The sequence below is a fragment of the Heteronotia binoei genome, chromosome 16, assembly GCF_032191835.1.
Source record: "Heteronotia binoei isolate CCM8104 ecotype False Entrance Well chromosome 16, APGP_CSIRO_Hbin_v1, whole genome shotgun sequence".
Taxonomy (NCBI): domain Eukaryota; kingdom Metazoa; phylum Chordata; class Lepidosauria; order Squamata; family Gekkonidae; genus Heteronotia; species Heteronotia binoei.
The window spans coordinates 26,497,853-26,511,791 of NC_083238.1; the positions used below are offsets into that span (position 1 = coordinate 26,497,853).

The window sequence follows — 13,939 nt, forward strand, 5'->3', positions numbered from 1 at the left end:
TACAAGGGAGCCTCTGGCAGAGCTTTGGAAGGCGCTGACAGTCTGGGAGTGTGATCTCTAGGAGACCTGTGGGAATTATGCTGTTGATTCCATTGAAGCAGAACACAGCACCAAGCTCTTAAGATGTTTGGAGAAGGATGTTTGTCAGTTTTGTCCTTTGAACATTTAGCATGCTCCACTAGTGCTAAGGAAATGTTGAAAGGGTGGCAGTTCTCTCAAACTAGATTTACATGCATTCTGCATCCACTCTCGGCTTACATCCCCATTGTTATTCAGTAGCTCCCTCAAACATTTTCTTAAGGAGAAATGGTAACAGATGGGGGGTCCTTTTCATAGGCCATACAGTTATCACCAGTAGAAGTGAAATGGTCTTCATGTTGCCCAACTAGGCCTCAAGAGTTCCTTCACATCCAGCCTTCCAGTGTACTTGTAAAATTGAATTCCAGAGGGGTAGCCATGTTAATCCACACAAGAATCTTGTCACAACTTAAAGATAATGAATGGATGGATGGATGGATGGATGGATGGATGGATGGATGGATGATCATGGCCTTCTCAGTTGCAGCTCCACACTGGTGGAATGAGCTCCCAGAGGATATTAGGGCCCTGCAGGACATTTAACGTGCCACAAGACTTTGTTATTGTATAAAGCAGGGGTGGCCAACGGTAGCTCTCCAGATGTTTTTTGCCTACACCTCCCATCAGCCCCATTCATTGGCCACGCTGGCTGGGGCTGATGGGAGTTGTAGGCAAAAAACATCTGGAGAGCTACCGTTGGCCACCCCTGGTATAAAGCTTTGGGCTGAAGATAAAGAAAGGAAGCCATTTTCTTTGTGATATCATGTCTGGCCAAAACCTTTGCATTAATGTTTTTTGAGAGTTACCATACTCACTATTCCATTATAGCTACTCCCTTGATCTGCAGTGGATCTACTGTATTTTAGGTATAGCCTTTGAAACATAGGCAATGGGATAGAATTCAGATCAGTTAAAAGTTCCAGTGTATCTCTTGCAAGTTAACTGGCCACCTTTTATTTGATTAGGGTTGCCAGGTCCCTGCCTTGAGCCAGCGGAGCGGGGCGGGGAAGGGAAGCAGGGCATCCCCTGAAGAAGAAGATGAAGATATTGGATTTATATCCCGCCCTCCACTCCGAAGAGTCTCAGAGCGGCTCACAATCTCCTTTACCTTGCTCCCCCACAACAGACACCCTGTGAGGTGGGTGGGGCTGGAGAGGGCTCTCACGGCAGCTGCCCTTTCAAGGACAACCTCTGCCAGAGCTATGGCTGACCCAAGGCCATTCCAGCAGGTGCAAGTGGAGGAGTGGGGAATCAAACCCGGTTCTCCCAGATAAGAGTCCGCACGCTTAACCACTACACCAAACTGGCTCTCCCCTGACATAACATCACCTGGAAATGATGTCATTGTACTGGGGGATGTCATGTGGTGATGCTCTGGTTTTGGGGCAAACTCTGTCATAAACTTGGGCTCAAATCATAGAGTTTTGCTCCAAAACCAGAGCATTGCCATGGGACATTGTCATAGGGGGTCATGGCAGTTGGAGATGTGGCTTCCCCCTGCTGGCCAGGTGGTTGGCAGCAGCCCACAAAACTGGGGGATCTCCTGCTCCCACCTGCAGCCTGGCAACCCTATTTGATGGCAGTCAGATATCCCATGAAACCAAGAATGCCCTTTCCTAGATGACAGCAATACTTGGCTTCAATTAAAGGTAAAAGGGAAAGGTAGTCCCCTGTGCAAGCACCAGTCATTTTCGACTCTGGGGTGACATTGCTTTCACAACGTTTTCATGGCAGACTTTTTATGGGGTGGTTTGCCATTGCCTTCCCCAGTCATCTACACTTTCCCCTCAGCAAGCTGAGTACTCATTTTACTGACTTCGGAAGGATGGAAGGCTGAGTCAACCTGGAGCTGGCTACCTGAACCAACTTCTGCTGGGATCGAACTCAGGTCGTGAGCAGAGGACTTTGACTGCAGTACTGCAGCTTTCCCACTCTGCGCCATGGGGTTCTCTTGGCTTCAATTACTTAGAATTAAAAATGGCATTGTTGCACAGTGAGTTAACAAACTTTCTGTAATTAACACAGATCACATCACTAATAAACAATTTAGAATTTTACATAGGGATTGTCTTTTAAAAAAATTGGAAACTATAATTTGTCTAAATTACTGCAGGCAGGATCTTAATAGATACTTGCTACAGTCAGCATGTTATGCCTGTTCTGAAACACTTTGATGTGCTAACACTAAATATCCAAATGCAACTCTAGAAACTGGCTTTGATCAGTAACGGACTTTATGAATTGGGTCTAGAGCAGGGATCCACAACTTCGTTGAACGTGTGACAACTTTTGGCATTTTACAAACAGTAGTAGGAATGAAGACAAAACATTCCTCTCTTCTGGAAGGAAAAAAAAATTGGAAACAAAAATTTTGAAAAAGGGGAGAAACAGATGTTATTGTTCATTATTGCAAACCTAAGATTTGCGGGGGGGAATGGAACAAATATTTGTGTCATTTGCAAACTTGGCCACTTCACTGCTCACTCCCAACTCCAAATCATTTATGAACAAGTTAAAGAGCATGGGACCCAGTACTGAGCCCTGCAGCACCCCACTGCTTACCGTCCTCCACTGCAAAGACTGCCCATTTATACTCACTCTCTGCTTCCTATTAATTAGCCAGTTTTTGATCCACAAGAGGACCTGTTCTTTTACTCCATGACTCTTGAGCTTTCTAAGGAGCCTTTGATGAGGAACTTTATCAAAAGCTTTCTGGAAGTCAAGGCAAACATCATCTATTGGGTCCATCTGCTCCACAGCACAGTCATTGAGAGCATCAAGAAACTCAGTCTCTTTCTCCCAACCAGAACACATATTGACCCAATCAATCTGCGGGTAGTTAAAATCACCTATAATGACCTATTATTCTGCATTAAGCTGTTTTTTAATTTAGCTTAATTTTTATACTGATTTTTAATTTGCCATTGGAAGAAATGACCTTTTGTTGTTACTATGAAATGTGGGTGATCAACGTTTATTCTATACTGTTGTTACGGTACTTCTATTTATATGCCAATGATATTCTATTTATATGCCATTTATACTGTAATTTTATGGAACCTATCATTATTTTCTGACTCAAATGTCTTTTTGGGGGAAAAGTGAGGTATACATTTTTAAAATAAAAACAGATAAAGTTCAGATACCTAATGGAGATTTCAGATCAGTCAGATAACTGATCCAAACATTATATATGCTGAGTTACACTGCAGAGACAAACAGATCCATAAATCTGGCCACATGTTGGGTGTTTAGTTTTTACTAGGCCATTCCTATAATGTTCTTTCAAGCAGTAACTGTTAACATTACCCTTCGTCCATGTTTGCTAAAAAGGAGAAAGGATGATCTTCTTTCTTAATTGAATTCTAATGATGAAAGAATAAGTCAGTCATTATTAACTTAACACTCTTCGTCAGGCAGACTCACTGGTCACTCACCAATTTCTCTGCTCTTTGTATTACTTTTACTTTTTAAAAGAAACATAGCAGGAAAACAGGGAGGGATTACAGCACTGATTTATTAGAACCGCCAACAGTCTTCAGTGTTTTCAGACCTCATACATCCAAGAATGTAACGTTAGTGTCACATGACAGGAACTGCCTGGGATAAAGGGAAATCATCACTGCGCTGTTTGGCTGCTTCTATCAGTGTGCATGCAAAGAAAGATGGAGGAAATGGACCACTTGTCTTATGGACCACAGGTCTTAGTAACAGGTGTGTCCAAAAAGTAACAAAAATGGCAGCTTTAAAGTAGCCAAATAGGGGGGGGGGGTCCTTCAGTCCAGCTGAGATCCAAGGCATGGGGGCTGAAGACCACTGCACTCAAACTGTGGTCTTGCTCCCTCTTAGACAAACATTCTTATTTTAACGTGAAACTATTACCTGCAGGATCTGTGCGTGGCTCACATCTCCACTGATCTCATTGCAGAAGGACACCAGATGCTCCGGGAAAAAATTCTGTCGAAGAGAAACAAAAATGAGAGAAGGCCAAACAAACTTCAGAGCTGTTAACTGACTTTGTTGAGCTGAAGGCCTGGAATTAGATTCCTTTTGCGATCCATTATTGGGATGTTTTCCAAATGGGAGGCCGCATAAGCAGCCATTTGGCCTGAAAAAACGATGGTCTGTGCCCTTGCAGTGCTCCTACTTGCAATACCAGTTTGGGCAGCAACCCTTAGAACGACCAATGCTTCTACTCATTGCTGATATAACACAAAGGAGTTTGGAGTGCAGAACTTCCAAGGGAACGACTACTCAACTCAAATAATCTTCTGAGGGATTTTCCCACAGGTATAACTTACCAGAGTTCTCTCATAGGGCCTTTTCACACTTACCGGTGGAAACCGGAAGGGAGTCGGTATTGTGCCGCCTTGAAGTAATCCGAGACAGGGATGGGAGTTTTCAGACACATGGGTTTTTTTCCCGGTAGGGTTCCGTGATTGAAGCAAGCCATTTCACACTGTTCCGCTTTTATCTCGCTTCCACCAGCGCCAGCCGTTTTCGCCTGCCGGCGCGCGATCTCCGGCTTATTATTTTTTGGGGAACATCGGGCAAAGATCGCTATAGCACTATAGTGATGTATCACAACAGCACTACCATAGAGATGGCTAGGCTCCATTGAGATAAGTTACCAAGTTTCAGCGGCGGCGATCTCTGGCATCTTAATGGAACCCATGCATCCCTATGGTGATGCTGTTGTGATCCGACGTTCCCCCCAAAAAAAGCCGGCGATACCACGCCAGCGGGCGAAAAAGGGCGTGAAAACTGCTCCTGGATTAGATATTGGACATTTCACACAGCGCCTCATACCGATTTCAACCTGGAAGGATGGGTTGAAAACTGCTCTTTGTTAGTAACGACTGCTCAGTAACGAAGCTGCTCTTTGTTAGTAACGACTCAGGCATGCCTCACTACCGGGACAGCTGCGGGACTGTGTGAAAAGGCGACAGTATTCCAGTAGCAGCCAGTTACTGAGTCGGGTCTGTCTGAAATGCCAGCAGAAACCTGTTACTGTTCAGTAACTGACCAGCTTCCATACCGGAATACATAGGTTGTGTGAAAAAGTTCATAAAGAGAGACATTGAAGGATTCTGCCAGGGGTCATTTTGTAAAAAAAAACAGGTGGCGGAGCTCATCCAGGGATTGTTATGCAGCTGCACATACTATTCAATGGACAAAGAGATGGAACTTTCAGAAGAAGGAGGTGGAACTCTCAGAAAAGTTCAGAAGCTGCCCTCCTGTGAGCTCCCACTGAATCCGAGGCCTGGATGCTGCAGATCCAGGCTCAACTGATGATAAGGTTGCCAATTTTTCATTGAGAAATACCTGGGGGGGGGGGCAGACCCTGGGGAGGGAAGGGTTGGAGAAGATCTGGACCTCAGAAATGTATAATGCCATTGAGTCCACCCTCCAAAGCAGCCGTTTTCTTTCAGGGGAATGCCTAGATATCAGTTCTGATTCTGGGAGATCTCCAGGCCCCACCTGGAGGTTGGCAACCCTAAGTGAGAAAACAGTGGGATGGGAATTGTAGTCAAATTGGGAGAGTCAGGCAGGTGAGTCAGGTTAGAAGAACGACCTGCGAGGTTGCTAAAGCAATGCAACAACAGTTGATTACAACAACAGCAAGGACGGTAGAAATTAAAGGGAGCTCAAATTCTCTCCTAAATGTTTCCCTTGTTACTCTGCTTTTTTTTAAAAGTCTTCTCAAATCCTAACATTTAATAATAATCATTTGGACCTGCCCCCACACCGCAGGATAACATGTTGGAGCAGTAGAACCATCCGTCATGTTTCACAATAGTGGCCTGACTTCAATTAGATATCAAAACGTATTACTGTGCACCATGAACAGTTGTGATGAGATGGTCAACAACGGAATCAAATAAACACGCAGATTTGTTTTTACTTGCCACAGGGTTTTTGAAGAATTCATATTTAGCATAATTTTTTCTAAAATAAAATCTATTGCCTTCTTCAATCCCCCATTTTGACTGAACCTCAATCACCACTTCGTGGTCTTCTATTATTCTTTCTGCGGAAATAAAACAAACAAACAAAAAGGATATTCTATTAAGAAATTCCTGCTTTGGCACTGTACCCACTGCTGTGGGTTGTCACCATAGCTAGCATGGCAGGGATCCGTGGCAGAAACATAAAACACTGTTTTGCTAGCTTTTCACATTTCTCTCCACTCTGTTCTGGTATTTTAATTGGCGGCACAATTCCAATTGTAGTGCAAAAACAGCACAAACAAGTTGACTTGTCTACACTTCACTGTTATTTCCAGAACTATCCGGAAGATCCAGGGCAAAACTTAGAAGATGCACCACAAAAAAACAAACAAACATGTAAAGTACCTATTTCCAGCTTTGTCTTTGAGCTTAGCCCACTCCTGAACCCTTGAGATGAAGCAACAGTTGCTTAGAGACAAAAGTAGCCTGTTCATGGCTTATGTCCACAGTTTCAAAAATGCCATAATGCATGCAGCTTGCAATCAGACCAATTTCGCTCTAGGCTTCTTTCAGGTGGAGAGCCCCTTTTGCTCCCGGCGCTTCTCTTGGTTTTCGCACAAGCTGCCGCGGAGCTGTGAGTCGGAGCGCCACTTTCCTGCTGCAACCAAGATCCTCTTGCAAGCGGTTTCTGCTTGCCGCAGGAGAGCGGCATGCCAACTCCTAGCTCTGCAGCAGCTTGTGCAAAAATGAAGAGAAGACTGGGGGCAAAAGGGCTCTCCACTCGGGACAAGCTCTAGTGTGAAATCGGTATGACAACAGCCTGTCAACCCTGGAGAGTGGGCTTGGGGTCCCAGTGAAAGATAAAACAGTTGTCTCTGGTGCTCGGACTCATAAATCAGATTATATATGCTACTGCCTCAGATCACTGCATTATAGACTGTGACTGTTAAAAGAATAACATTTGGATTTGTGCAGAACTGCACTGTGATCAAACACCAAGCTTTTTTCTGTTTTTTAGCCCACTTCTGCAAGGTCAGAGTGGGAATTAAAATGGGAAGAACTCCTGAAAAAGAGAATCCCACAAGACACAGTTACTCACAGCCTTACAGTGAGACAGACTATTGGTCATGGTCACTATTGTTTCCTCTGGTAGCAGCTCTCTAGGGTCTCAGGTAGTTATCTTTCACATCATCTGCTATCTGATCCTTTTAACTGGGACATTGTATATGCAAAGCAAATACTCTAGCACTGAGTTACAAGCCCTATCTCAACCACTGGGCTTAATCCTCAGTCCCAAAACATTGTCAGAACACTTCCCAAGGGTGTTGAGAATTAGATCTCCATGACTTCCCACGGAAAGTTTTATCCAATCCCAAGTTTTTGGACTTCTCCAAAGTTTTGACTGATCTAGGACCAAGCCCCAATCCTCAGCTGGAAAGTCAAGGAAATCTTCCTGTAACAAGGAGGTCCAAGGATGACACAAACCAGAGCTACAGTCTTATAAACACAGCAAGGAGGTGTTCAGAGAGGTATGACAAACCACATCCCATCCAGCACGCCTGTTCAACAAATTCATGCAAATAAGAACTCAAAGAGGGTCAAACGAAGACTACGTTGTTTCAAAAGACAGCTTGAATTTTCAGGGCAGGGGAAAGAGCTGAAAAAAAAAGCTACACTGAAAACTGAGCCGTGTCTCAAAAAACACACTGCTTGTGCTAAGTTAAAGAAAGCTTTCAAACGGGTTTGACATTTAAGCGTGGTTACATGGATGCTATTGTGACATTTATGAAAATGCCACATTCAGGAAACTTGGAAGGTGGGGAAAGTATGTTTGCGGGAAAAAAAGATTCATGACCCTCTTCACTAGATAATATTAACTCTTTAGCGGGTTACATTACAGATTACTAGTTAAAGCAACGCGTATTGGATATTTTACAGCATCCTGCTGTAACCAAAGTGTTAGATATAATATTACTTGTTCGGTCTAACAATTTTTAAATCAGTTTTCATTACTCACAAAGTTATAACATCTACATCTAATTTATGAACACACGGCAGCTTTTTGGGGTAGCCCAGTACATCAAATTACTTTGCCATTGCTTGAGCAAAAGTACATGGGACACTGGAAGCTCCACAAATGTGCTTCCAAGTGTTGTTGCTGCTGTTTCTTCTTCTTCTTCTTCCCAACAAGAATTCCCCAGTTTTGATCAGAATTGGCAGGAATCAAGGGGGTTCAAATCTTTTCTTGCTGTATTTGGTATCACCCGAGTGGGATTCGTACGGAGGGATTCCACATAGCTTTGTGCCATCTCCTATGCCAGGGGTCCTCAAACTTTTTAAATAGGGGGCCAGTTCACTATCCCTCAGACTGTTGGAGGGCCGGACTGCCGTTACTGTACAAGGCCACTTGCCGTCAGTTCTCCGTCTTCTGCATCTCTCTCCCTTCCCCACACCACACACCCCGGCCTGGGAACTCACCTCACCTCGGTATCACCTCACACTCTGTCTCCGCCGCCTCAGCCCAGTGCCGGAAGTGTGCATTGCTAACGCAAGTTTAGGTCAAACGTCACTTCCGGTCTGATTTTGCCATAACCCGGCGGGCCGCATAAACGTCCTCAGCGGGCCGCATCTGGCCCACGGGCCGTAGGTTGAGGACCCCTGTCCTATGCTAATCAACCTTTGTAGCTTCGGGTTTGGACATCATCACGATGTAGATGATATCTGGGGCTGTATTATCTTGCCTCAGTCACTGAAGCGAGCTATTGTCATATGGGTGAGTACCTGTCAGCCGTGGTCACACTAAATCAGGGGTGGCCAAACGTGCTTAATGTAAGAGCCACATAGAATAATAAAAGTCAGATGTTTGAGAGCTGCAAGACGTCAGATGTTTGAGACAGGCAGGAGGAAGGCAAATAGATTTTTTTTTTGGGGGGGGGGGTAGAAAGAAAGAAAGCAACTTTAACTTTAAATGTATTCTCCAATGTTCAGGAAAAATGGCCCAGCTTAGAGGGAGCATTGGTTACTAGCACTGCAGAATTGGTTTATCTCAGCTGCTATCCAAATCAAACTATATTCTACACAACGCACAATTTTTGAATGTATAACAATGGCCAGGGTTCTTTTTGTAGGAAAAAGCCCAGCAGGAACTCATTTGCATATTAGGCCACACCCCCTGACATCGCCATTGTTTCCCACATGGGTATTTTGTCAAAAAAAGTCAAGCAGGAACTCATTTGTATATTAGGCCACACACACTTGATGCCAAGCCAGCCGGAACTGTGTTCCGGCTCAAAAAAAGCCCTGACAATGGCTACTGATTTAAAGTTCAGTTCAAAGCACTGGTTATTAGCGTATAAAGCCCTCCATGGTCCAGGACATACATATCCACAGGATTGTCTCTTGGCAACAGCTCCACTTTGCAGATCAAGGTTTATTACCAATCCCATCCTACAGATAGATTACATCTGCTCATTCCAAGCTTTCCCAGTAAGAGCCTCTATGAGAGGGAACTGCCTCTCTGAGAACATCAGGCAGACCTCCGTGCTTTTCAAAAGCTGTGCACAACCAAATTGTTTAGCATGCTGCAAACACAGGTCTCTGATCTTCTGGCTTTTAGGGAACGCATTCCTATTGCTCTGATTATTTTAATTTCTGATTTATTATGGTTGAAAATAACACTGCCACCTGCTTCAATTCTTCTTTGAAGAAAAGTTGGACTGATTCTGCAGTAGCCCACCCCCTTCTGCTTTCTGCAGATCAAGCGATCAATTCCCCACCAGTTGCAGCATGATCACATTTTGACCTACGTCTCCCTCCAATTTTCCCTGCACCTTCCTGATCTCTAAAAAACATGATCAAGAAGACACAGGGGAAGCTGGAGGGAGACACAGGGAGGCTTCCCAATCCCCAGGTCTCAGCAGGGGATCTCCTGGTTTTGTAGGCTCTTTCCTGCCACCAACCAGCTGGCCCCACCCCAACAGCCTCTATGTGCCTTTCCACATGGGAAGACTTAAGACATGTAGAAACAGCTTGCTTTTTCGAAGGGGTGTGTGTGCCTTTAAATCTGTAAGAGTCAGGCTAAACAGGGGCGGGGCAAGTCGGCAGAACAACATGGTTGTGAGATGGGAAAGGAAGGGAGAGAAGCTCAGTCCTCCCTTGGTTTTAGTCCCTTCAGAAGTCATTTGCACAGAATAAAAAGCAAACTAGAACCTTTCGTTTCCCTGAAGAACATGTTGAATATACAGCGGCTCGTAAGTAAATTGCCCCAGGGAGACCTCAAAAGTGTAAACTAGCAAACTGTTTATTTTGAGTGTGTGTGTGAGAGAAAGAGAGAGTGAAAAAGAGAGAGAGTGTGTGTGTGTTCAAGGGGATGTGCGGCTGCTGGGGGATGGAAGAAATGAAGACTGTATTCAGGGGGACTGCAGTGCTGTATATTCAGGGGTGGAATTCCAGCAGGAGCAAGTAGATTTTGCTATTCTTACATAGTATAAATCCAGTTGCAAAGTGCATTATTTAGGTGTGTGTGAACACGCCCAGTGTCAAGTTATTGCTTTGGATTGGCAGCCCTCAAGCAAACAAATTAGAACTACTAAAGCCAGTCAAACATTGAGCTGAAAGATGCCGAAATTCTGCACTTGAGCTTTTTTCCTCTTTTGGAGAGCAGTGTCTGTAAATGAGAAACAACAGCGACACCCAGTGGACATGTCAAAGTCTTGCACCTCTTTGCTGCAGGAAGACTTCAGACACACATCAAACCGTCACCAAACTTCTGCAAAGAAATTATCTCTCAGTGCCTTCAGTATTTGCTTCATGGTTTAAGTTTAGTCCATTCAATTTCAAGGGGGGGCACTGAAGTTCTGGCATGCATACTGTTCTCTGCTACTTCATTCAAAATTCAGAATCCATCTGTACTTTCAACAGCAGCAGTGGAAAAAAGCTCTGATTACTCTCTTTTGGAGGTTTTCGTTCCTTCTTTGGAGGTTTTCTCTGCTTTTTTGGAGGTTTTAAAGGCCAGATGGCCACCTGACAGCAATGCTGATTCTATGAACTGTCAAGCCTGCAGATTCAATAACTAGTCGATGTAGATACAAAGAACTAGGTTATTGATGCTGGTTGCTTGCGGCCTTGGCCAGAGCTTGAAAAGACTGAAGACCGTATAATAGATACATTGCATATAAGGAACACTTCAAAGGGATTCCTACGGGCCGGGGAATCTAGCAAAGGGAACATTCACACATAGATGTTACTAATACATTCTCATGTTGATTAGAGGCCCACGGCCTTGGTATTCCCAGGCTTCCTGTTTCCCCTGAGCCTGAGCTGAGAAGGTTCAGATAAGACTTTTCACATATCACCATTTCAAAGCAGGGGCATTCTCTACGGAGGGGAGGGGGAAACAGGAGAGAGCTAGCTAGCAGCATTTGGTTACACTTTGGTTCTACCCAGCATGCTCTTTGAGTGAGCCAGAGTTAAAGCCAGACTTGACATACTGCCCCCCCCCCAAGCCGCCTCTACCGCCCTGGTGGAACATTTTTGATGGAACTTCTTGATCAAATCGGGGGCCAATATATCTTTTTCTGCCACCCATTCATTTTCGCTGGAGGGGAAGTGTTTCCACTTTATCAGATAATACAAGACCCCCCCCCCTTTTGACTCTAGAGTCCAGGATTTCTTGGACTTCGTGGTGGTTCTGGTTCCCAATCAAGATGGGCTGGGGGGCTGGTGCTCGAGGGTGCCAGACCGAAGCCCCGGGGTCTCGATGGAGTAAGCTGCAATGAAATACAGGATGCACTTTACTAAACATTTTTGGCAGCTCTAGCTCCACCGTTACCTGATTTATCACCCTTGAGATTCTGAACGGTCCCAAGAACTTGTATGCTAGTTTCTTCGAGGGTTGGCTAAGCGGCAGGTTCTTAGTGGATACAAATACTGAGTCCCCTACTTTGAAGTCCCAGGCTGGAACATGTGACTTGTCATATTGTTTTTTGTAAGTTTCTTTGGCCGCTTCTAAGTTTTCTTGTATTGCTTTCCAACTCTCGCTTGGGCCCCGCCACCACTGTTCGAATGGGGTCAATTCTGGGGAGGGGTCCCCCCCGGGCAGGAGTGGCATGGGTTTCCCCTCGTATCCATGGATGGTGGAGAAAGGGGACGCCTTGGTGGAACTGTGCAGGCTGTTATTGTACCCATATTCAGCAAAGGGGAGTAGATCCACCCAGTCAGACTGCCGGTGGTTAATGAAACAGTGTAAATACTGCTCCTAGAAGCCCCTTTACGCGTTCTGTCTGTCCGTCTGTCTGGGGGTGGTAGGCGGAACTCAACCCTTGCTCCATCCCTGCTAGTTTGCAAAACTCCCGCCAGAAGTTGGCAACGAACTGTGGGCCGCGGTCGCTAATGACCTTGTCGGGAGATGAGTGAAGCCGGACCACGTGGTTGAAAAAGAGTAGGGCCAGCTTCTTTGCGGTGGGCAGTTGGGCGAGGGGGATGAAGTGGGCTTGTTTGGAAAACGTGTCCACTACCACCAATATCACCGTTTTCCCACGAGAGGGCGGTAGCTCCACAATAAAATCCATTGATACCACTGACCAGGGGCGCTTGGCCGCTCTAGGGGTTTCAATAGCCCCAGAGCTTTACCACCCCTTCTTTTGGCCATGATACAGATGGGGCAGGAGGCTACGAATTCTGATACATCCTTTTTGAGGGATGGCCACCAAAATTGTCTGCTGATTAAGTGGAGCGTCTTCACGTAGTCGAAGTGCCCTGCCAGTTTGTTAGCGTGGCAAAACTGCAGCACCTCCGCTCTCAAACTTTTTGGGATATAGAGCTTTTCCCCTTTATACCACAATCCGTCCTCCCTTTTCTGAATGTCTCTGGGGCGGTCGTCCCCCTCCTTCTCAGTTTCCATGGCCAGTTTCCCAGTGCCTAATTCGCCCAGGTCCCTCTTTTTCTGCGACCATGTAGTTACCACGGCCGCTACCTGTGAGGGGGGAACTAAGGAGTCTACCACTTCCTCCCGCTGGCTCTCGTGTTGCGGGAGGCGGGATAGAGCATCCGCTAAGAAGTTTTTCGCCCCCGGAATGTGTCTCAAGGTAAAGTCGAACTTGGAGAAAAATCCCGCCCACCTGATTTGCTTTTCGCTCAGCTTCCTCTTGCCCGTAAGGGCTTCGAGGTTTTTGTGGTCGGTCCAGATTTCAAACAGCACCTTCGCCCCCTCCAGCCAGGACCGCCATGTTTTCAAAGCAAAAGTTACAGCGAAAGCTTCCTTGTCCCACACTGACCAGTTCCTTTGCTCGCCAGAGAATTTTCTAGAGATATAGGCGCAAGGTTTTAGTCGCCCTTCCCCGTCCCTTTGCATGACTATGGCTTCGATGGTCACATCGGAAGCGTCGCATTGCACAATGAAGGGGCGTTGCTCATCGGGGTGGCTCAGGACTGGCTCACTTGTGAACAGGTATTTTAGTTTATCGAAGGCCGTTTGGCACTTCGGGCTCCAATTCAGGCGGGCTCCCGGGCTCTTCGCCTCTGGCCCTTCCCCTTGGTTTTTAGCAACTCGGTTAGGGGGAGGGCGATCTGGGCGAACCCCTCTATGAAGGTCTATAGAAATTTGTGAACCCGAGGAAGGATTGGAGCTGTCTACGTGTCCTTGGGGGAGCCCACTCTAGCACCGCCTGCACTTTGGCCAGGTCCATCGCCAACCTCTCCCCCGACACCCTGAACCCCAAGTAATCCAATTCTGTCTTATGGAATTCACATTTAGACAATTTGGCATACAGTTGGTGGCTCATCAGTGTGCTTAGCACCTCTCTCACTAATTTCACGTGTGATTGCTCGTCTTGCGAGTAAATAATGATGTCATCCAGGTACACCACCACCCCCTTAAACAGGAACTTTCTGAGTACATCATTTATAAAGTT

The 13,939-nt window shown here is 45.7% G+C and overlaps 1 protein-coding gene across 2 annotated transcripts in view; it reads right to left on the reverse strand.

The window, feature by feature from the left end:
* GRB14 (growth factor receptor bound protein 14) overlaps positions 1-13,939 on the reverse strand; it is a 66,223-nt gene that overhangs the window by 12,556 nt on the left and 39,728 nt on the right. For both annotated transcript variants that reach the window (XM_060256990.1, XM_060256989.1), the window contains exons 4-5: positions 5,988-6,109; positions 3,961-4,035 (exon numbers count right to left, since the gene is read on the reverse strand). In XM_060256990.1, coding sequence (XP_060112973.1) covers positions 3,961-4,035; positions 5,988-6,109 — 197 coding nt within the window. The remainder of the gene's footprint in view (positions 1-3,960; positions 4,036-5,987; positions 6,110-13,939) is intronic.